Source organism: Myotis yumanensis, unplaced genomic scaffold, assembly GCF_028538775.1.
Source record: "Myotis yumanensis isolate MYYU_CA2020_CCGP unplaced genomic scaffold, mMyoYum1.0.hap1 SCAF_16, whole genome shotgun sequence".
NCBI classification, from domain to species: domain Eukaryota; kingdom Metazoa; phylum Chordata; class Mammalia; order Chiroptera; family Vespertilionidae; genus Myotis; species Myotis yumanensis.
This window is the reverse complement of record NW_027223767.1, coordinates 34,295,080-34,315,563: the sequence shown is the minus strand read 5'-3', so window position 1 is coordinate 34,315,563 and position 20,484 is coordinate 34,295,080. Positions and strand designations below refer to the sequence as shown.

Genomic DNA, 20,484 nt, shown 5'->3' with positions numbered 1-20,484 from the left:
AGAGCAGTGCTGCCAGTGTGCGAGGGGCGGAGTTTGCATGGAAAACGTCCTGGACCACATCGGAGATCCCCAAGAAGGGGCCCGAGGCTGCTGTCCCCACCCCACGCCACCCCAGCTGGAGCGGGGCCTCCAGGGCAGGAGTCTCAGCAGCAGCGAGGGGGCAGGAAGGGAGAGTGTTCGCCATCCGGGGCTGGGGATTCTGCTAACAGGGGGCAAGGCCACGGATCCTGGTGCTTGACTGCAGTTTGGTGGGATCGCCTGCTCTTTGAAATGACTGGGTGGAGCCATGCGCCCTTAGAACGAGGACCCCCTGTGGCTGGTCCCCAGGGAGGCAGCCAGCCTCACTCAGAGAGCCATGTCTATCCTCTCTCCACCGAAGCAGCCCCCTGAGAGCACTGCTGGCAGGGTGCGTTCTCCCCTCTGAGGGCACTGCCTGGCTGAGGGGGGGGATGGTCCTGAGGGGGGAGGGGGAGGACCTAAAGGGCCCCATCCCGCCTCCTGGCCTTGGAAGGGGCTGGCAGCACTCCCAGGGAGTTCCCAGCCAGCCTCTGCTCCTCTGCCCACCCCAGAAATGGCTCAGTTCCACATTCAACTCACAAGGCATTGTTACCGGCTGCTGGCCTGTTGGCACCCTAAGGAAGCTGTTTCTTAACTTAAAATGCCCATGAACTCCCTCCAACTGGAAAGCCACCCCAACAAAGTTTATGTTCACGGAGGGGCTGAGCTCGGCCCCTCCGCGGGGGCAGTGGTGTTTGTGCAGGGGGCGTCCGTGGGCGATATGCCAAGTGTGTTCTCTCAGCAAGGCCCGTTTTTGGCCAGGGCCCTCCGGGAGCCTTTGGCCACCGCCCGTGGGAAGCCCACAGTGCTGGGGGCAGGTGGGGGAGGGGTGTCCCTTTGCTGAGGCTCATTTATGTGTCGGGGGAGGAAACCTTATTTCTCTTCCACCCCCAGGCGCTTGGTGAGTCTTGCTGAGGAGTTAGATAGGATCGGTAGTTTAGGGTCAGGGCCGCGGGGAGGGAAGATGGTAGATGAAGAGGAGATAAGCCAGATGGTCAGGATGTGAGCAAGATGGGCAGAATGCACCGTAGAGCTGCCCTTCCCCCTGAACCCAAGAGGGGGAACTGAAAGCGGGGAGATGAGGGGAAAAGGAGATCGGCTGGTGCTTTTTTGAAAGTCGCCTGACCCTGTCCTGTTTGCAAGGGAGACCACTGGAGGGTGAACTGTCCCCAAGTGCGAAAGCTCCCAAGGGCGGATCCTCCATCCCAGGTGGTTCAGCAACAGGCCTGAAGGGCCCCCGGGCATCCCTGGTCGGCTCCAGCTCGGACTGTCCTCTCTGCCCGGGGGCCCTGGCTGATCCTGACTGTTGCAGGAAAGGAAGTCAACTTCCTCCTAGGGCCCAACCTCTGTTCCCCACCAGAAGCAGTAACCCCTGAAGCCTGAGGCTAGAAAAGGTTTACAAATAATTACAGAAAACCTGAAAACACCGGGTCTCCTTAAGCCCTGGAATAGCCCATGAACTCTCCCATCTGGGGAGTACCAAAACCCAATGGGCAATGGAGACTGGGACAGGATGTCGGCCTCATAGGTGAGGCAGTGGTACCCTCACACCCCATAGTTCCCAATCCATGCCCTTTGCTGTCTCAAATCCCTGGTGGCTCTGAATGGTTTACGGTATTGGACCTCAAGGATGCTTTTTCCTGAATTCCCCTTGGCCCAGACTCACAATATCTCTTTGCATTTGAGGATCCCTCTGACCAGTCCACCCAGCTAACTTGGACTGTTCTGTCCCAGGGGTATAGGGAGATCCCCCATTTGTTTGGTCAGGCACGAACATGGGATTTAAATGAGTTTACTTGCCGCAGACTAAGGTTCTACAGTCTGTAGCTGATACCCTCCTCTGTGCCCCAGCTGCGGAAACCTCACAGGAAGGCACACAAGCCTTAACTGCTTGGCTGAGAGAGGGTATAAGGCCTCAAGGACCAAGGCCCAGCTCTGCAAGAGCTCCATAAAATATGTAGGGCTAGCCCCTGGCGTAGCTCAGTGGTTGAGCATCGACCTATAAACCGGGAGGTCACGGTTTGATTCCCGGTCAGGGCACATGCCCAGGTCGTGGGCTCGATTCCCAGTGTGGGGCATACGGGAGGCAGCCGATCAAGGATTCTCTCTCATCATTGATGTTTCTATCGCTCTCCCCATCTCCCTTCCTCTCTGAAATCAATAAAAATATATTAAAACAATATTTAGGGCTAAACCTGACCACACGTACCGGGATCTTAGGGGAGGACAGGATCAGACCCACCTCTTCCTTTCCACTCCCTTGAACGCTCAAACAAGAGGATTTCTGGGGATAACAGGATTCTGTAGGCTTTGGATCCCAGGATATGGAGAAATAGCCAGACTTTTACATCAACTAATGAAAGAGACTCAAAAGAATGAAGGTCAATTTATTGAATGAGAGCCTGAGTCCAAGCTAGCATTTAGGCAGCTCAAGGAGGCGCTCCTCCAAGCCCCAGCCTTGAGTCTCCCCACAGGGCAGGAACTCAACCTATACGCAACCCGCAACCCGAAGGGGAGGGCCAGTCTTCGGAGTGACCCAGGCCCGAGGGCCCGCTCAGCAGCCGGTGGGATATCAGAGTAAAGAACTGGACCTTGTGGCCAAGGGCTGTGGCTGCTGTGGTGCTGCTGGTTCCAGAGGCCACCAAGTTAACCTCAGGAAAGGCCCTGAGGGTACTGGCTGCCCATAACATCATGGCTTTACTATCCTCCAAAGGAAGCTTATGGCTTTCGGAGAGCCGTCTTCTCGAATATCAGGCACTGCTATTAGAGGGGCCTATAGTCCAAATAAAGACCTGCCCCCCTTTAAACCCATCCACTTTCCTCCGGAAAGAAAAAATAACAGAGCATGACTGTGAACGGGTAGTACTCAAAACCTATGCGGCCAGAGAAGACTTAAGGGAGACCCCTTAGAAACATGGGGTGCATAAGGCTGGGTATGCTGTGGTCACTCTCACCACAGCTCTGGGGGTGCTCCCCGACTCACCCCCCCCCCCCCGGCACTAGCGCTCAGATAGCCAAGCTGATCACCCTCACAAGAGCATGAGAGCTTGGTAAGGGCAAGAGAGTAAATACGCTTTCTTAGTCCTCCATGCCCATGGGGCCATCTGGAAGGAAAGACATTTCTTGACAGCGAATGGATCCTCAATTAAATATCACAAAGAGATTGACTGGCTCCTGTCCTCAGTGTATCTCCCCTCAGAGGTACATTGCAAGGGTCGCCAAAGAGGCTTGGATGAGGTCACGGAAGGAAAGAGGCTAGCAGCCGCTAGCTGATCCGGTCACCAGGGCAGCAGCCAGAGCAGGACTCCAGGTCCTCATAGCGGAACGCAGTCATGAATAATCGTTTAGCCTTGATTACCTCTTGACAGAACAAGGAGGAGTCTGCACAGTTATAAACAAAACCTGCGGCACTTGTATCAGTAACTCCTGCCTCGTGGAGACAAACAAGGAAAATCTACAAACAGGCAGAATGGCTGCAGAAGTACAGCCAACGGGGCCAGGACACCGGGCGTCGCCCTCTTCCTGGCTGCCTAGCGTAATTTGGCTCCTACCCTTTCTGGGCTCCCTGGTTTCTGTAGTTCTCCTCCCAATTGTTGGACCCTGAATTTTTAGCTGTTTAGCCGTTGTGCTTTCTTGCCTAGAATCCTTCAAATTACGGGTGGTTCTGGAAATGGAACCCCTCGTGGATAACCCGATTTTCCGAAGCCTCTAGAATCTAGAGCAGGGGTCCTCAAACTTTTTAAACAGGGGGCCAGTTCACTGTCCCTCAGACCGTTGGAGGGCCGGACTATAGTTTTAAAAAAAACCTATGAACAAATTCCTATGCACACTGCACATATCTTATTTTGAAGTAAAAAAACAAAATGGGAACAAATACAATATTTGTATTTGCATGTGGCCCGAGGGCCGTAGTTTGAGGACCCCTGATCTAGAATCTAGATGGAACCCCGACTGCCGGGCTCCTTACAACAGCTGTCCCCTCAATTCCCTAACAGCAGTTAGGGTTCCTCCATCAGAGGGGGGACATGAGGCATTAGATGGGATCAGGCAGTTCAGGGTAAGGGCCGCAGGGAGGGAAGATGAGATAAACGGGAGATGAGCCAGAGGGCCAGGATTTGAGCGAGATGGGCAGAATGTACCGTAGAGCTGCCCTACCCGGTAAACCCAAGAGTGGGAACTGAAAGCCGGGAGATGAAGGCAAAAATAGATTGGCGGGTGCTTTTCCGAAAGAGCCAAGAGAAGGCAGGTGCAGGAATTTAAACCTCTAGACTAGTGAGCTTTCGCGACAGCCCTTTTCGGGACCCCTCTTGCGGGCCGAGAGCTTTGTTACTTTCACTGTAATAACTGGCTTCCCTTTGCTTATCCCTTCCTTGTCCATGAATTCATCAACTTCTGGAGACAACCTACCCAGCAGCTCACACGCGGGTCTCCCTGCCAGGCATTCAACAGGAAAGGGCCTTTTGTTCTAAGCTTGTAGGAAGCCTGGGCGGGACTTGTGATCTACCCACAGCATTTCCTGGGAAAAGAACCTGGTCCGGGCTGCAGTAGGGGCTGGCCTCTAACCTTGACCTGGCCACCCCAGCCCTCCCCCCACATCCCCTGGCCTTCATGAGAGGATGGGAAGGACCGATTTGTATCCTTAGGTCAGCTGACCTGGGGGGTTGGGTAGTCCTGTCTGTCTCAGGCAAAGCCCTCTGGCTTGGGGAAAGGGGCAAAACCTTAGTGTGTGTGTGTGTGTGTGTGTGTGTGTGTGTGTGTGTGTACGCGCGCTGGGGAAGGGGGGGCGGGGTGTCCTGCTTTCCAGCAGAGAAACATCTCCTTCGTGGCTGCAACGTGGGCCAAGGCCCGGGCTACGTCTGACACCTAGTGGCCACCTGAGACCAGGGCGGGGCGAGGGCAAAGCAGAAGGTGAAGGGAGGAAAGGGAGGAAATCTGGCCGCGCTCCTTCCCCGGCACCTGGCCCGTCCCCGCCCCGCCCATCCCTCCAGCTTGGCCCGCAGCCTCCGAGGAGCCCGGGCCGAGAAGAACCCCTCCACACCCACGGGGTCGCAGGTCACCATGCGCCCCCGAATGTGGGAGACCCCGGATTAGAAGGTTACCTGCGCTGGCTCTGGAAGGCCGGTGGCGGGGGCCTCCTGCGAGCCCCCCAGCATCCTGCGCCCCTGCCACGCGGGACTCCAGGTTGGGGCTCGGATGTGACAGGACCCTGTCCCGAGATCCAGGGACCATTGGGGGCACTTCCGGACCCCGCGACGCCCCCCCCCATCCCCGCGCTTGACCTTCGTCGCGTCGGCCGCGGCGCTGCCAACTCGCCGCCGCCCGGTCGCCATGGCGACGCCGCGGCACCGAGGGCGGCGCGACTCGCGGAACCGGCAGAGCGGCCCGGGCGCGGCGCGGGGAGCTGGCGGGCAGGTGGGCGGCGCGGCGCGGCGGGGACCAGCTCGGGGCCCGGCACCCGGCCAGGTAGGCGGCCCGGGTCTGGGGGAGCGGCGCCCGGCGAGGGTCGGGGAGGCGCTCGGTGTGTGTGTGCGTGTGTGGGGCGGAGGGCGCAGAGCGGGTGGGACGGCGGGCCAGGTGCGCCCGATCGCGCCCGAGCAGGCCCGGCTCCCGGAGCGCAGCGGGTGTTTGTGGGCCGCACCTGCGGTCGCACCTGTCTCTCGCCTCCCCTGCTTCCCGGGCTCGGGGACCACCGAGCGAGGCCCGAGGGTAAAGAGCGTGCCCTGCTCCTTCCCGGGCGGTCAGCCTTCGGCCCCCGGGCTTCCTCTGTGCGAGTCTCCGCGGAAGTTGGAATGGAAGGGCCTATGGCTGAGATTGGGCCCTGTTCCCTGGCCGGGGTAGAAGGAGGGAGAAGACAGAAGTGGATCAACCACCTTTTGCCACGACTGGTCTTCTGAAACCTGAGACCGAGACGGCCAAATTGTGCCTCCCGCCGCCTCGCTTCTCTCCTTCTTGCCCCTGTGGCAGGGCTGGGCTGTCTAGATCCCCTCCTCCAAACTAACATCCTCAGCTTTTTGGTGTGAAAGTGGGAGTTAATCATTTGGGAAATCCTGACTCCTTGGGTTGGCTTGGGTGGGCCGTGAATTGTGGGTACAGGAGGTGCAGAACTGAGCGACGTAGGCCTTTGACACCTGCGGGCCGGCAAGGCACCACCCCTCTCTGCCGGCCCTTCCCCCAGGGCACCGCCAGAGATCCACGTGGGCCCTGCAGTCCTGGCAGGTCCTCGGAGGCTGGCACCCCCGCCACACCTCTCTCCCCAGTGGTTGCCCCTCTCCTCTCATTCATTCTACCTGGTGGCCTTGGAGAATTTTCTAAGGCTCATTAAATGAAGCTCGATTCTGTTCCTGTATTTTCACAGAAAAAAAAAAAAAAAGCTTTGCCACCTTCTTGTAGGTACCTTGGTTTCTCCTGTGAAATTGGATTGAGGCAGAAAATACAAGCAACGTGTAAATGTCAAGATGAGCCCCATACAGAGGAAGGGCTGCGACCACCTCACCCCGGTGTAGGAGGAGCCTCCTGAACCCAGAGTGCAACCACCTCCTTGTCCCACTGCTTCCCTTGGCAGGCAGAGCTTGGGGTGGTTCGGCAGCAGTGGAAGGCGTTGGTGAAAGAATCTCCCCAGATCCCAGGGGCTTGGGGGGGGGGGGCTCTGCTCAGTGGATGGCTGATGATGGACAGAGGGGAGTGTGGCTTTATTAGAGGGGGTCTTGCTGTCTGTGCCACCTGGCTCTCTGTAGCCCCAAACCACGGGTGTCAACAGCGTTTGAAATGTGGCTCTTCCTACTAAGACCAGATTTACTAGTAGCTTTTGTTCGATTGCTGTTGCCTGAATGCCTACTGCGTGGCAGGCAGCGTGCGAGGCTTGGGTACAGACCGATTCCACCTCATCTTTGCTTCAGGCCAGTAAAGTGGACCTCAGTGTCCTCCTCCTTATGGCCGAGGAAGCGGGCTCAGAGGGGAGACAGGGGCTGCCTGGGAGCACACAGTCAAGAACTGGCGCTGGCTTTGAAGCCACACGTCTGACCAGGCTGCACTGTGACTCCCATGGGCCTTTGCGGACCCCTTCCTCCATAAAAACTATAGAAAGTAAATATGACGTTTCATGACTGTGTAGGTTTAAAGACAAATATAATCCAGACTGGATTAAAAATTAAAACATTTTCTTCAACCCTAAAATTTTATTTTTCCTCCTGATTTCAACAGAAATCAAGACATTTTTTGGGGGGGAGGGTCCCTATAAGTAATGGAGCCCTGGCACTGAGTCCCCCGTACCTAATGGGGAACTGGACTCCATGTCTGACTTTCAGCTCAGCTTTCTTCCTGGGGGCTCCTGGGAGGTGGGCTGGTAAGAAAGTGCCCTGCCTCGCAGCTCAGCCCTCGTGTTGCCACTCCTCCATCATCTTCTAGGACAGTGGTCGCCAGCCTTTCGGACCTCATGCATCACCGGTTGGCGACCACTGTTCTAGGACACTCTAGGGCTAGCATGTCAAACTCGTGGCCAGCAGGTCGCATGCCTCTTTTAAATTGAGCTTTACTCCCCCCCCCCCCCCCGCCCCCGCCCATCAAGAAAAGATCCAGCCCCACCCCCAACACAGTCTATCTAACCCAGTTAAAGCCCTGCTGTTGATAAGAAGGGCAGTGGCCAGGCCGGAGGACGTGTGCAGTGTCTGGTCCCCACAATGAGATTAGGCCTGGCGACCTTTTAACGAAACAGTGGCATGGGGAGGGAGAGTGACGCTCAGCACGTTCGAGCCCTGCGGGTGGCTCCGGTCCCGGTTGATTTCATTAAGTGGAGTCTGGCTCAGGTGGACATGGAGGGAGGAGCGTCTGTGCAGGAGCTGGGAGGGTCTGGCGCCACGTCCTGTGCTCTGACAGAGGAAGGGCGGTGGCCATGCGAGGGGCCGCATGGGCCCCTCCGGCTCCAAGACTGGTCTGGGCAGAGGAAGCCTTTGGGATGGAGAGCGTCTGCTTCCAGGCCTTCGAAGCTGCCGCCCACATTTCGCTCTGGGAACAAGGGAGGCCCACGGACTGCCAGAGTTCTGGGGGGCCAACCCAGCTGGGAAAGAAGGACGAAGAGTGTCCTTGCTCTCCCCATTGGGAAGTGAAGGAGCATGACCCCAAGGCATGTGCTTACCAGGGAGAGCGTCTCAAATGATTTCACAGTTTCAAATGCAAATGTGCTTGTGGGTAGGTGGGATTCCATCCAGCCTGGAAATGTCTCCTCTGAACCCCCGACATCATCGGAAGCAGCCCCTCTTTGCACAAAGATCGGTTGTCAGTTTTGTTGAACGAAATAAGCAAGGGGGGAAGTGCCATAGCCGATGGCATCCTCCAGCTCATCGTCTACAAAACACAGAGCCACTCACTGCTCTGTCTTTTCTGTAAATCTGGATTTTCACGCTTCGGTCACCTGTAGGCGGCAGGCACAGGCCTGCCAGAGGTAGGCTGGTCTTGCTTGGTGTGAGTTTTCCTGTCGTCCCTCATACCTGGGCTGAGAATCACCCTCAGTTTGGAAGGGAACGGAGGAAACAGATTGGGCCTCCGTAATTCCAAAGGTCATTCTTTGTCTCTGGCTGGATGCCTACTTACCAGGGGTCCATGTGGACCAGGAGGGCTGCCTTTGGAGCATTTGACACGAAGATCTGGACACGAGCCTTCTGCTATCCCTGCTCTCTTAACCTTCTGTTCCCACCCTGCTGGCTTTTCAGCCCACAGGGGGCGCCAGTGGTCATGGGTTTAAACGGCCTTAGGAGCCTGGTTCCCCCAGGGTGAGGAGGACCGGAGAGACTGCCCTGGAGCCCTGCTTCAAAGCACCTTCCTTGGCCAGCACCCATTCAGATCCAGGATTGGCTTCAGTATTTGGAAAGCGTGACAGCTGTACCCTAGTGACTGGGCATCGGAATGGGCAAAGTCACAACACCCACAGACAGCCAATCCGAGGGGGCGCCGCGTGAGCGTTTTTCAGGAGGGAGGTGCTCTTCCGCGGACCGGGGGAAGCGCTCTTGGAGCCCGAGTTTAACTCTGGCTTGAATTCTTCTCTTTTATTCTAAAATCTATATCTGCTCTGCAAGTTACCTATGCACCCCTTGCAGGCAGGGCCTCTCCTGCGTGGTTCCGGCCTCCGGCAGTGCGTCCGGCTTGTAGGAGCTGCTCAGCAAACAACTGCGTTGAGCAGCTACTTGCTGCTGATAATTTGGGGCACGTCCTTTATCCTCTTTGAGCCCCAATTTCATCCGTCAAACGGGGATAATGCTATTATCATGGTGTCATTGCAAAGATTACATGGTAGGACGTGGGGGGTGCTGAGGGCAGAGTAGGGGTTCCCTAGTGATGAAGTCCCCGTCCTCCCCTCCACTCTGCCTGTCTCCCTAGGAAACTGGTTGGTCGGGAACAACGCTGGCTCTGGCTGCCTCACCACCGCGGCTCCGAGTCCCCGTGGCCGTCCTTGGCCGCCTGAGCGCCCCCTCTGCTCTAGCTGTCCGTCCCCCTTGGATGAGAGAGGCGTGGCAGGCCCAGGGGCAGAGCAGGTTCCTGCTGTCCTTCCTAATTCAGAGCTAATCAGATTCCGACCGCCCGGGCTTGCTGGGTGAATCTAATAAAGGACAGGACAGCATTTCTCTTCGGCACATTTTCCTTGCTGGAGTCGGGCAAGGATTAGACCCCAAGGACACAGAGAGTGAGGTGCATTCCCTGCCTTCAAGGAGCTCACAGGGTGGCTAGCAGAGAGGCCGCGGGAGCACAGGAAGCAGGACACCAACAAGGGTGAGCAAGCGCCATGGAGGAGGGGGATGAAGTGATGAACATGCGCCCATTTCAGGTTGGGGGGGGCGGCGGGAGGGGAAGAGGGGCCAGTCGCAGGGAGCAGGGGTCCCGGCGCCCGGGCGTGTGAAGTGGGAGAATAACACAGGTTGTGTCATTAGACCCAGGAACAGTGACAGTCCCCCCGAGCGGACTCGGGCTGCAGGTGGAACCCGAGTGAGGATCATGTGCATTTCAGTGAGGGTCAGTTGGCATTTCACTGGGGGGGAGTGAGCGGCTGTTCATGTGGCGGGTCAGACAGACTGAAGAGGGTAGAGAGATGGGGCAGAAGCTCGGTGCCCTGGCTTGGGGGTGGTGACAGTGAAGGTGGCCAGGAGGGAGGTGATGGGGAGAGGCCTGGGGAGGACCCCCGGGTTGGGTGGGCTGTCTGCGAGGGGACGGGGACGAGGAAGAGACGGCCGCTCTGGGCACCTGGGAGGAGTGTGGCCCCGGATGGGCTGTGTGTCAGGATGTCCAGGTGGAGATGTTAGTGGACAGGGAGACGGGGTTTGCCTTGGGGGAGAGGACAGAACCGGCACCAGCCGTAGGAGTCGCCAGCGTAGAGGCGACAGGTAAGGACAGAGGCGAGAGGTTCCCTGTGGGCCGGGGTTTCTGACACAGGTGTTCCCATCACCATGGCTGTGTTTCTGGGAGATGACTTGCCAGAATGTACCTAAGACCTAAAAGAGCACCTGGCCCTCCCCTCGGGACTCCATTCCCCCAGTTAGGAGTTAACTAGGCAGGTGTGCAAAGAAGAACCCTGAGGGCTGGGTGATGTTTAACAAGTGAACAGTGCCCAATTCATCATTAAGTTAGAAAGGCAGATTAGCCCTGGGGGGGCGGGGGGCAGTCAGTTGGAGCGTCGTGTCCTTTATACCAACAGGTGGTGGGTTTGGTTGCCGGTAAGGGCACATCCCAGGTTGCGGCTTCAATCTCCTTTCCGGTGGCCGTGTGTGGGAGGCAGCCTATCGATGTTTCTCTCTCACTTTGATACCTCTCTCTCTCTCTCTCTCTCTCTCTTTCTCTCTCTTTCTCTCCTTCCCTTCCTCCCTCCCTTCCCTCTTTTCCTCTCTCAAAACAATAAAAGCATGTCCTTAGGTGAGGATTAAAGAAAGAAAAGCAGGTTAGAAATTGGTGTGATCCTGTTTCTATAAAAGAATGTATATACATTTCTAGAAGAAAAGGTTGTAAATCAAAATGCTGAGTTTTTGTGGGTTTTCTTTTTGCTTATGTGTATTTTACTGTAGGCAGTGTGTGTTATTAACAGCTCCCTCCTGTTAGGACAGCCGGCACTCAGAAAGTGGGGGGTGGGTGTGGAGGGGGCTGGGAGAGGCTGGTGAGCACATTAGCACAGAGTGTGGGGTGTGGGGCGGCAGAGAGGGGGGCGGCAGGGGCTCGCCTTGGGGGTCCTGGGCCGTGTCATTTGGAGGTTGTGGCTGTCCCCTGAGCTCTGCTGTCTTTCTCCTGCAGCTGCCGCCTCAGCATGGAGAGCCGTGCCAGCCCCCGCCCTGGAGGGCTGTCCTACTGTGTGGCTTTCTCCCAGCTGCTGGGCCTCACCGTGGTGGCGGTGACCGGCGCCTGGCTGGGTCTGTACCGGGGAGGCATCGCCTGGGAGAGCGCCCTGCAGTTTAACGTGCACCCGCTCTGCATGGTCATAGGCCTGGTCTTCCTGCAGGGAGACGGTGAGTCCTGCGGGCTCCCCGCAGCCGCTCCCACAGAGGTGCTTTGCGACCCCATCACCCCTGAGGTCTCTCGCTGTTAGATGGAAGATTCTAGAAAAGACAGGTAGAGAAGGGGCCTGGAGACCCTGGGAGTCCAGACAGGAGCCCTGCCATTGGTGGTGGCTCCTCCTTTCCAACGTGTCCCAGCTCTTTCACCTCCGGCTTCAATAAGGAGCCCCCAACGGTGTGTGTGCTTCACAGGGAGGAGCCCAGGGGCGGGGCGGGGCGCTGAGCTGCCTTCTGAGGCCCCATTTGAAGTTGGGGGAATAGTGAGTGTGTGGGCGGCGGGGTGAGGAATGCCGCACAGTGCTCTCTCTGGGTAGGAGCGAGGTCCCAGCCCTGCTTGCTGAAAGCAGTGGATATCTGATCTGTTTGAGGACCCTCACAGCCGTAATGGGAGCTCAGAAGCTCGGGGCATCTCCGTGTGACTGCATGATGAACCTAACACTCAACCTGGAATACACAGGACGCCTGGCAAGAAGGTGTCGGACCAGCTGGGCCCCATGGAGCCAGTTTTCTCCTCCATTTCCTGCTGCTGGGGTACCTGGACAAGGCCTTGACTCAGATCAGCTCTCAGCCATGATGTGTCTCCTTGCTGCTCTGGCAGGAAGGCCTGGTGCTCGTGAGGGTGCTGACTCCCTTTCTCACTCCCATAGCCCTGCTGGTTTACCGCGTCTTCAGGAACGAGGCCAAACGCACAACCAAAATCCTGCACGGGCTGCTGCACGGCTTTGCTTTCATCATCGCCCTGGTGGGTGAGTTCCCGGGCACAGCCCTGCCTCCCTGCCTTCCAGGTGTCCCAGGCGGGGCGGGACATTGGGTGCTGGGACGGGAGCCCAGAAGTCCCGGAAGTCCCGGCTAGTCAGGTTTCTCCTGGGTCACCTGGCCCTCTCCCTTCCCCCGTTGGCCCATCCTCACGTGACCCTGTCTCCGTCCAGGCCTGGTGGCAGTGTTCGACTACCACCGGAAAAAGGGCTATGCTGACCTGTACAGCTTGCACAGCTGGTGCGGCATCCTTGCCTTTGTTCTCTATGTTGTGCAGGTGAGTCCTTTCCGCCCCACAGCTGTGAGGGAGGCAGGGGGCAGGGCGAGCCAGGGCTGGGGCGGGCAGAGGAGTGGGGAGGAAGGGGCTAAAATAGTGCGGGTGCCTCAGCGGCCCCATTGTCCAGGGTGTGTGCCCACAGGTGAAAGTCCTGTAGTACAGCTGGATGCTGCTTTCAGATTCTGAGATGGGGATAAGCCAGGATTTTAGGGGTGAGGGGCCTTGGATCCCGGTGCCCTTCCAGCTGACACCCACGTAGTTTGGCCAAGGCCCAGGCCTCCGAGGGTGCAGGAGTGATGGAGACCAGGCCTGAGGCCAGGACCTTACCCCGAGTGCTCGCTGCTCCCCGCCCACCGCTCTGACGGTGGAGGAAACCAGTGGATGGGGGAGGGGGGGAGGGGTTCCATCCGGCTTGGTGTCCTCGGTTGGTGAGCCGATGGCCAGCGCGGTCCCCTCCTCGCCGTCCCTTCCAGTGGCTGGTGGGCTTCAGCTTCTTCCTGTTCCCTGGAGCCTCGTTTTCTCTGCGGAGCCGCTATCGCCCACTGCACATCTTCTTTGGCGCCTCCATCTTCCTCCTGTCTGTGGGCACAGCCCTGCTGGGCCTGAAGGAGGCGCTGCTGTTTAAACTCGGGTGAGTGGCCTGACCCCCTGGACCTCTGCCTTCTGAGCCAGCTCTCTGTGAGTGAGCCACCTAGTGGCTTTCTCTCGGGGGTGGGGGTGGGGGGGTAGGGGGGGGCGGGGGGCTGGGCTTGGACGAGGCATCTTTCTGGCTCAGGCGTGAATGGCATGTGGCCTAATGGTGACCCCGGGGGTGGCTTCTCCCTTCCACCCTGACCCTGCAGGACCAAGTACAGCACGTTTGAGCCCGAGGGTGTCCTGGCCAACGTGCTGGGGCTGCTGCTGGCTGGCTTTGCTCTGGTCGTGCTCTACATCTTGACTCGCACCGAATGGAAGCGGCCCCCCCAGGCCGAAGAGCAAGCCCTCTCCATGGACTTCAAGACACTGACGGAGGGCGACAGCCCCAGCTCCCAGTGACAGGCTGCTCAGGCCCTGCGGGGGTGGCGGGGCCTGAGTGTGGGGCCTCCTCGGGTCGCCGTTATCACCGGTGTCTCTCCCACAGCCTCTGCCTTCAGGATTCCTGGCTCCCGGGATGCTGGGCAGAGCGGGTGGGGACCGGAGTGGGTGGGGACCGTGGGGGCACCTGCCTCTTTGAGCAATGGTTTCCGGGCTGTAGGGCTTGGCCACCTCTGCTTCCCCCTCCTCACTGATGCTTTAGTGCCCTGTTAGTCATGCACAGACCCTGTCCCTGGTGTCCCCATCACCCCCTCAAATGGAGAAGCTTTGAGTAGGCGTTTGGGTGATCGCAGAAGCTCAGACCCCTGAAGGAGTCGGAGAGCGGCTCCCCCAGTAGAGGCAGTGGGTGAGGGCCGAGTCCTCGGGCTGTGGGGGAACTGGGCCTCAGCGACAGGCCCGGCAAAGCCAAGACTTGCTTTGTGTAACTGAATTCAAGCCGGGAGTCTCGTTAGCCTGGGGGGACACGTGGTCCGAATGAGCCTGGTGTTTGGCAGTGGAGCAAGTGATATTATCTGTAAACTATGTGGGTGTTCAGAGTGCGGCTCCCCTGGAGAGGGGCGGGACTGGCCCCTGGGAAGCTCTGGAGACAGCTCTCGCCCAGCTGTGCTCTCGAGCCTTCCCTTCTTTAGCTCTTTGGCCCCAGGATGGCTTTGCTGGGAGAGGGGATGGGGCACAGACAAACCTCCCCCTGCAGCTGAAGAGGAGGGAGAGGGCCCCTGCGCAGGCTGCTGTGGGTGGTGGCTTACCTTGCAGCTCAGCCTGCGGCTCCCATTGTCCATGCTGACCAGCCAGGCAGGCACTGCTCTGACCAGAGGCTGAGGGCACCACCTTTTTATCAATGAAAAGCTGCTCCTCCTGCCCCCTTTCCCTTTCAGTGGGGCGGCGGGGCTGCCCGCTTCTGTCCGGGAGGACAGCCTCATCTGCCCTGACCTTCCAGGGCCCATCTCTGCAGGAAGTGGGGACTGAGTCGGAATCACAGTAACCCCCAACCCCACACATGTGCTGTGCTGTTAGCTGAGTCACTGTTTGGCTTCAGTCTAGAAATAACGTGATTAGAGCATCGATCTTATGCTTGGACTTGGCGAGTGTTCTCTCCTTGTTTTGTTCATTTTCTGGGCTGTGAGGAGCATGACACAGTTCGAGACAGACACGGTTTACTTAAATGAAGAAGTTAATAACATTTCCAAATCTAGCGTGTGTTTTCTTAACCGTTGCCTTTTTCACAGCTTCATGCTGCCTTGGAGAAAGGGGGTAGTCTCCTCTACTGCTCCGATTTCTGATACTCAGTGCCTCCAGCGAGGCCACTTCTCAGCAGGTGGCTGTGGTCCAGCGCCTCCCCCGCGTGGGCTCCACCCAGCCCCTCCCGCCTCCCCTGCAGCTCGCCTGGATGAGGGTGTTGGCTCGTTCAGACTGTGCACTCAGTGGGGGCCCAGGCCTCATCAATTCTTTCATCACCTGGCACTCGCTTGTGTAGTCAATGTTTACATGTGAGAAAACTCCACCTTAGACAAACTACCAAAGGAAACTATCTCCCCTGCCGAATGCCTCACAGAGAAACGGACGGAGCCTTGGATTTGCAAGGAAAATCTGTAAACCAGTCTGTTTGCCAAAGTGTATGTTGGATGACAAAGGAGCAAAAAGCCCCCGAAAGCTGACCCGCGTAGTTTATTGTATTTGCCTGTGGCCAGTCTTTTGTGAAATATAACGTCGTGTCGATGCAACAGGAGATTTAATAAATGTCTGCAGCAGATGTCTCACCTGCTATCGTCATTTATTGTGGCAATAAGGAGCCAGTGCTTTGGGCAGTCAGGTACGTGAAGGCGGTTCTGCCGGGCGGAGAGAAATAGGATGTCCCCAGGCTGGGCACACAGGTCATGACTAATGATATTTATCAGCCCAGCTCTGCCCGGGCACGGGGCTGGTGGGAGGCTCTTCCATGTGATGAGGGAAACCCCTTTCTCACCCCTCGAGTGCCCTGCACGGTGGAGCTGTAAGGGGCTGATAAAAGCCTCAGCAAGAAGTTCCCCCCAGTATTCCATTAACCTTTTTCTTTTTAAAAATACGCCTCTTTATTCCTTAAGAGCAAAGCCTTGAGAACCGAGGTTCTGGAACGTTGGGTGGGATCTCACCGGAGGGAATACACCGTGTACTCCACAACGTAGCTCACTCCACGGGGACCCTACAGCAAACCCTCTGATGTGGTAAATAGTCCTTTGTTGACACAAATTCTTCCTAACAGTTCCTTCCTTTTCAGTGTGGTGTCTGAGCCAGAGCTGCAGAGGTCTTTGCTTTATGCAGCTGAAGAGTCTTTCTCCCGAATCAAGGTTCTCTGTGGACCTTCATTTGCTTAAAAGCATGCAAAGCACGTTGCTCGATACACGCCACAGCTGAGCTCAGTCAGGGTCAGGGCTGCGGGCTCTCAGGTGAGGGCAGAGGCACCATGACCTGTGAGTGTGCCCTCTCTCTCTGGCCTTTGTGGGAGCCCCTGAGAGTTCAGGGTCTCTGTGTCTGTGAACATTCAAAGGATCCAGACCGGGTGACGCCCCTCCCTCCAGTGTCACTCCTTCACCTCCTCGGGAGGCACCCACCTCCTCACAGGGCCGGAAAGCCCCTACAGGTGCCACAGTGACTCCTCTTGACTTCGGCAGAATTGTTTCTCCAAAGGAGCAAAAAGTAGCATTTTCCAAGCCTCCTTCTTGACCCGCTGCCCTTACTCCTGCAGTTGTTCAGGTTGCTTGCTTCGTGGGTCACCTCTTCTGAGAAGTGGGCAGCCTGGCACAGGGAAGCCGTGCGGGCAGGTCCGAGTCAGTCCCACCTTTGCCTGTCTCAGTTTAAGGTCTCAGGATCTGCATTTGCATTTTGGAGAGAATGATGCCAACTGCCAGAGGTTAAGTGAAGAAAATTAGAGAACGTATATAGTCCCTATCCACAGTGTCTTGAGAACAGCCGAGCACCATGGGCTCTGAACATGGCCTCTGTAGGACCTCCCCTTTCACCACAGGGCCTTCCAGACACAATACACTTGTTATGAACGCCCATCCTTGTTCCTGGGAACAGACTCAGTTCCCAAATTTCTCGAGACTCCTCCAGCTCCCATTTTTAAAGCTGAGAGGATGACGCTGCGTGCCGCCCCCCCCATCTCTGCCTGTGGAAGGGGGTCTGGCTATCTCGTGCGCCCGTGTGCAGCGGGGCATTGCGCTACAGGAGCTGCTAAAGGGCGCCTGTGGGGCATGAAAATACGGGGAAGATGGTCTGATTCAGGACTTCTGGGATTCGACAAAGACCTTGTTGTTTGCTGCTGCTGTTTCTTTAGTCAGGTTCAAGGTAAGTTCCTTTTTAAGAATTAGCTTTTTAGGAATCACTACCTTCACCTTTCTTCCAATGTCCCAGGCATCCTTAAAAGGCTTTTTTTCCCTCTTGCCAACCACTTACTCATTTTTTATTTTTAATGAGCTAACTGGCCGCCCAGGAATGGCTTTCAGACCGAGCAGGTGGTTCCTTCGGGTCCTCTCCTCTCCCGACAGTCCTGGCGTCCAGGCCGGGATGGCGGTGCACCCCAGCTTAGGTTGTGGGGGAAATGGAAGTTGCTACCCAGCAGGCATGTTTGTTCAGCACAATCCAGTGTCTAGAGGAAGTGGTCTCCTTCCTTGCTTGTCCCTGAAGTAAAGAGGTAGGAGCTAGGCAGGAAAGGTGGCCGGACTCAGTGCTGGCCACTTTGTAAGATAATGAGTCTCCACAGCCAATTTCAGGAAATCTGCAGCCTCTCCATTCACAGTGCATCTGCCTAGCTGTCTGCATGGTGAGCACTGGAATTTCCGGCCAGATTTCTGAAAAAAAAAATATAAAGCCACTGGAAGCTGTGGGCTCCCAGCGCTCACTGAGCCAGTCCTGGGACAGCTAGGGCTGCCCCCCACCTCGGGCACAGCTTCTAACCTAGCAGCTCTAACTGGCGGTCGCCTCAGCCTGCAGTTTGGGGACGGTAGCTGGATTGGGTGCAGCCTCACCTCAGCTATTCAAATGAACCGGGGTCAGTGCTCGCGTGGTGTGGCTGGAGAAAAACTCTTCCACTGAAGAAAAAGCCTCCCTTTCTCATCACACGCGGTGAGCCTCGGCGGACAGGCCTCTGACGGCCTTTTCTTGCCCACGGTTCTCCAGGGCCTATCAGTGTCCAACTCCAAGGAGGTGCTCAAGCACTTCAACCAGTGAGCACAGCCTGAGGGGTGATCGGAAGGTCTCACAGGAGACCAACCAAATCATCTCGCTTTTGGCCTTCGCCTTAACCTGTGGAGTCGTCCTCAGGAGCTTCCTCGGCACCGCAGGCCTCAGTGAGGGTGGGCCTGAGCCAGCTGCCTGGAGAGGTCACGGAAGGAGAAAGCACCACAACGCCATGTTTTTCCAAGTGTTACCCATTTATAAATAAGTACATTTGCTTTCATACATACAGTTCATTGTACAGATGGCGATCTGTATACATGGGCAGGAAAATGCATTCACTTAACTTTTCACATCTATCTCACACAGCTCACATGTACAGACAATAAAACTGCTCAAGCAAGTACAGCAAAGGAAATGCCTTCCTTATACACGGGGGGCTAGACGCCTCTGGTGGGTGTGGGACTCCCCACGGCACGAGTTCACAACTGTGTGGTGTTCAATATATCAGGATAGAGAACAAACATGCATTGGATAATATATACTGTACAGAGAAAGTCCTTTACATCCGAGTTATAGAAAACCTAAAGGAAACTAAGTGCATTAAAGCTTTTTCCAGCAAGTGTCTTGAAAGGACAGCAAAAGGAGGAAGAATCAAAATCAGATTAGTACAAATCACTCTTTAATTGTAGACTGTACATGTCTGTACTAATTGAAATCATCTTGGATTTGGAGGAGACAGAACAGAGACGGAGATGCTGTGCTGTACGGAAGGGAGGCCACGCCTGAGAATGGCACCCGTCTGGAGCCTGACGAGGAACCGGCCCCACTCAGCAGGAATCAGCCAAAGGAAAACAAAACGAAACAGAGAAACGAAGCCAGAATAGGAAGTGTAACTTAGATTCCCAAAGTAACCTGTGAATGAAGTAGAGATCTAGAGCCAGCATTTCTAACTTTTTTCGTTAAGTTGGTACACAATAAGGCAGGTACATTCAAGTACTGAAATTTCCAGAATTAACTCTGTCTGGTCCCAGGGACAGAAGGGATTGGGTTGAGTCCCCCTAACCAAGTGTTTTGGTTAGTGATTAGGCAAAAGAAAAATCCAGCCAGCAAGTGCTAAGAAAAACAAAGCAGCTAGGCTCCTTCCTTTCCACAGAGTAGGTCTGTCTGAAAAAACACAAGCGATGCTGGCCTGTACCTACTAGTATATGCATCCAGCTAAAACCTGACAGGGCAGCTTAGTGGAGCTATCACAGAGTCAGCAGGAAGAAATGAGATGAGGTGGGTGAGGAAACATGAAAGTAACACTTGATTTTTGGTGTCCAATTATGCGTTCATTTGGTACTGACTTTCAAAGCTCTGACTGTGGCCATCATGTGGCCACATCATCTCAGGGTAGCTCAGCTGCTGTGAGGCATTGGACACCGAAATGCAGGTTACCGACACTTCAGCCCTTGAGTGGTCTGTTATAAAAGGAGTTGATGAAGACCCGGTGGGGATTCAAGTAGCGCTGCACATGGCTCCACCAGCCCCATTGTGCTTGTGTCCAGGCCCCCAGCCAGCCACCTGTTCTTGGGAGCAGCCAGAGCTGAGTTCAAGGCATTGCATGGTGAAGGTTTCCATGACACGTCTTTGTAGGTAGCTCTTACCCCTAAGCCCTTTGTTCATTGTTGTTAGTCATGGTAGATGGTCAGTCTGGAATTCCTAAAGGAAAAGGAGAAAAAGCCACACCTCCCAATGCACATGCAACAGGGCAGCTCCGGCCTCCGTGCAGGAGCAGCAGCAGGCTGCCTTGCAGGTTAGCTTGGGAAGTGGGCAGCCCAGGGACAGAGAGGCAGGGTGGGTGAGACTGGGACAGGGATAGGCACATCCTGACCCCCCAGGAGAGACTGTTCCATTTAGTGGCAAAGATTCAGAGACCAACTGGTTTTGTCCAAGGCATTTCTGCAGTAGAAAAATAACTATCTTTGAATCAAACCATCCAACTGTGACACTTCTGGAGTTAATAAAAAGTTGGAGGCCAAGAGGGACTGAGATGGGTGCTCATGGGGAAGAAGGGGTCTTCTACATACCCATCCACCCACCAGAGCAAGGGAGTTCTGGCCAACCTTCTCCCAGCCTCTGCCTGGCTGAAGGTCCAAAGCAGGGTGTTCAAAGAGCTCATCTTCACAACTGGCGCAGATGTGTGAAGACCCCTTTCCAGACCTTTGCTCGCCTTCCTGAACCCTCTGAGCTATGGGCCAGCCTGCTGCCCTAGAGGCAGCCCCCGGAGGAGATGCTGCCTTTCTTTGCTACTGGACAAGCCTGATGCGGAGCCACAGTGACACCTAGTGGTAAAGTATGGTGAAGCAAGGTGACATCCACAGAACCCAATGTCTAGGACTAAAATCTAAGGAAAATACTTAAGGATATGAAATTAGATACTGATTAATTTTTCTATTGGGTACATCTCTGGAATACAAAAATACCAATATTTAGAGAGGGTTTCATAAACTACTATACAATATAAGGACTAAGAATACCTTTCTCTAAGCTGTTCTGTTTACAATAATTTAGGAAGAGTGTTTAGTAATCCAGGCTTAACTAAATCAGCCAACTTGTATCTCTGGACAACGCCCTGGGGTACTGTACATGATCCTAATA

General features: G+C 55.9%; 1 protein-coding gene and 1 long non-coding RNA gene across 3 annotated transcripts in view; one reads left to right on the top strand and one right to left on the bottom strand.

Moving 5' to 3' along the window:
* The window catches only part of LOC138994669 (uncharacterized), a 29,932-nt gene extending 24,659 nt beyond the window's left edge, over positions 1 to 5,273 (bottom strand). Inside the window, exon 1 of the long non-coding RNA XR_011468458.1 lies at positions 5,157 to 5,273. This is a non-coding gene — a long non-coding RNA (uncharacterized lncRNA). The remainder of the gene's footprint in view (positions 1 to 5,156) is intronic.
* Positions 5,274 to 5,452: 179 nt separating this feature from the next.
* CYB561 (cytochrome b561) lies at positions 5,453 to 15,446 on the top strand. Of its 2 annotated transcripts, none has more exons than XM_070394063.1 (6): positions 5,453 to 5,520; positions 11,323 to 11,534; positions 12,230 to 12,328; positions 12,512 to 12,615; positions 13,089 to 13,246; positions 13,458 to 15,446. In XM_070394063.1, the coding sequence occupies exons 2-6, from the start codon at positions 11,336 to 11,338 to the stop codon at positions 13,648 to 13,650; spliced, it is 753 nt and encodes a 250-aa protein (XP_070250164.1). In that variant the 5' UTR covers positions 5,453 to 5,520; positions 11,323 to 11,335; the 3' UTR covers positions 13,651 to 15,446. The 2 variants fall into 2 exon arrangements, with proteins under 2 accessions (XP_070250164.1, XP_070250166.1); XM_070394065.1 differs by lacking the exon at positions 5,453 to 5,520 and adding an exon at positions 9,609 to 9,816.
* The last annotated feature ends 5,038 nt before the right edge of the window (positions 15,447 to 20,484 follow it).

Coding starts and splice junctions, on each gene's coding strand:
- CYB561 (XM_070394063.1), top strand. CDS start 11,336: ATGGAGAGCCGTGCCAGCCCCCGCCCTGGAGGGCTGTCCTACTGTGTG. Junction 11,535..12,229: donor GGTCTTCCTGCAGGGAGACG/GTGAGTCCTGCG, acceptor TCACTCCCATAG/CCCTGCTGGTTTACCGCGTC. Junction 12,329..12,511: donor TTTCATCATCGCCCTGGTGG/GTGAGTTCCCGG, acceptor GTCTCCGTCCAG/GCCTGGTGGCAGTGTTCGAC.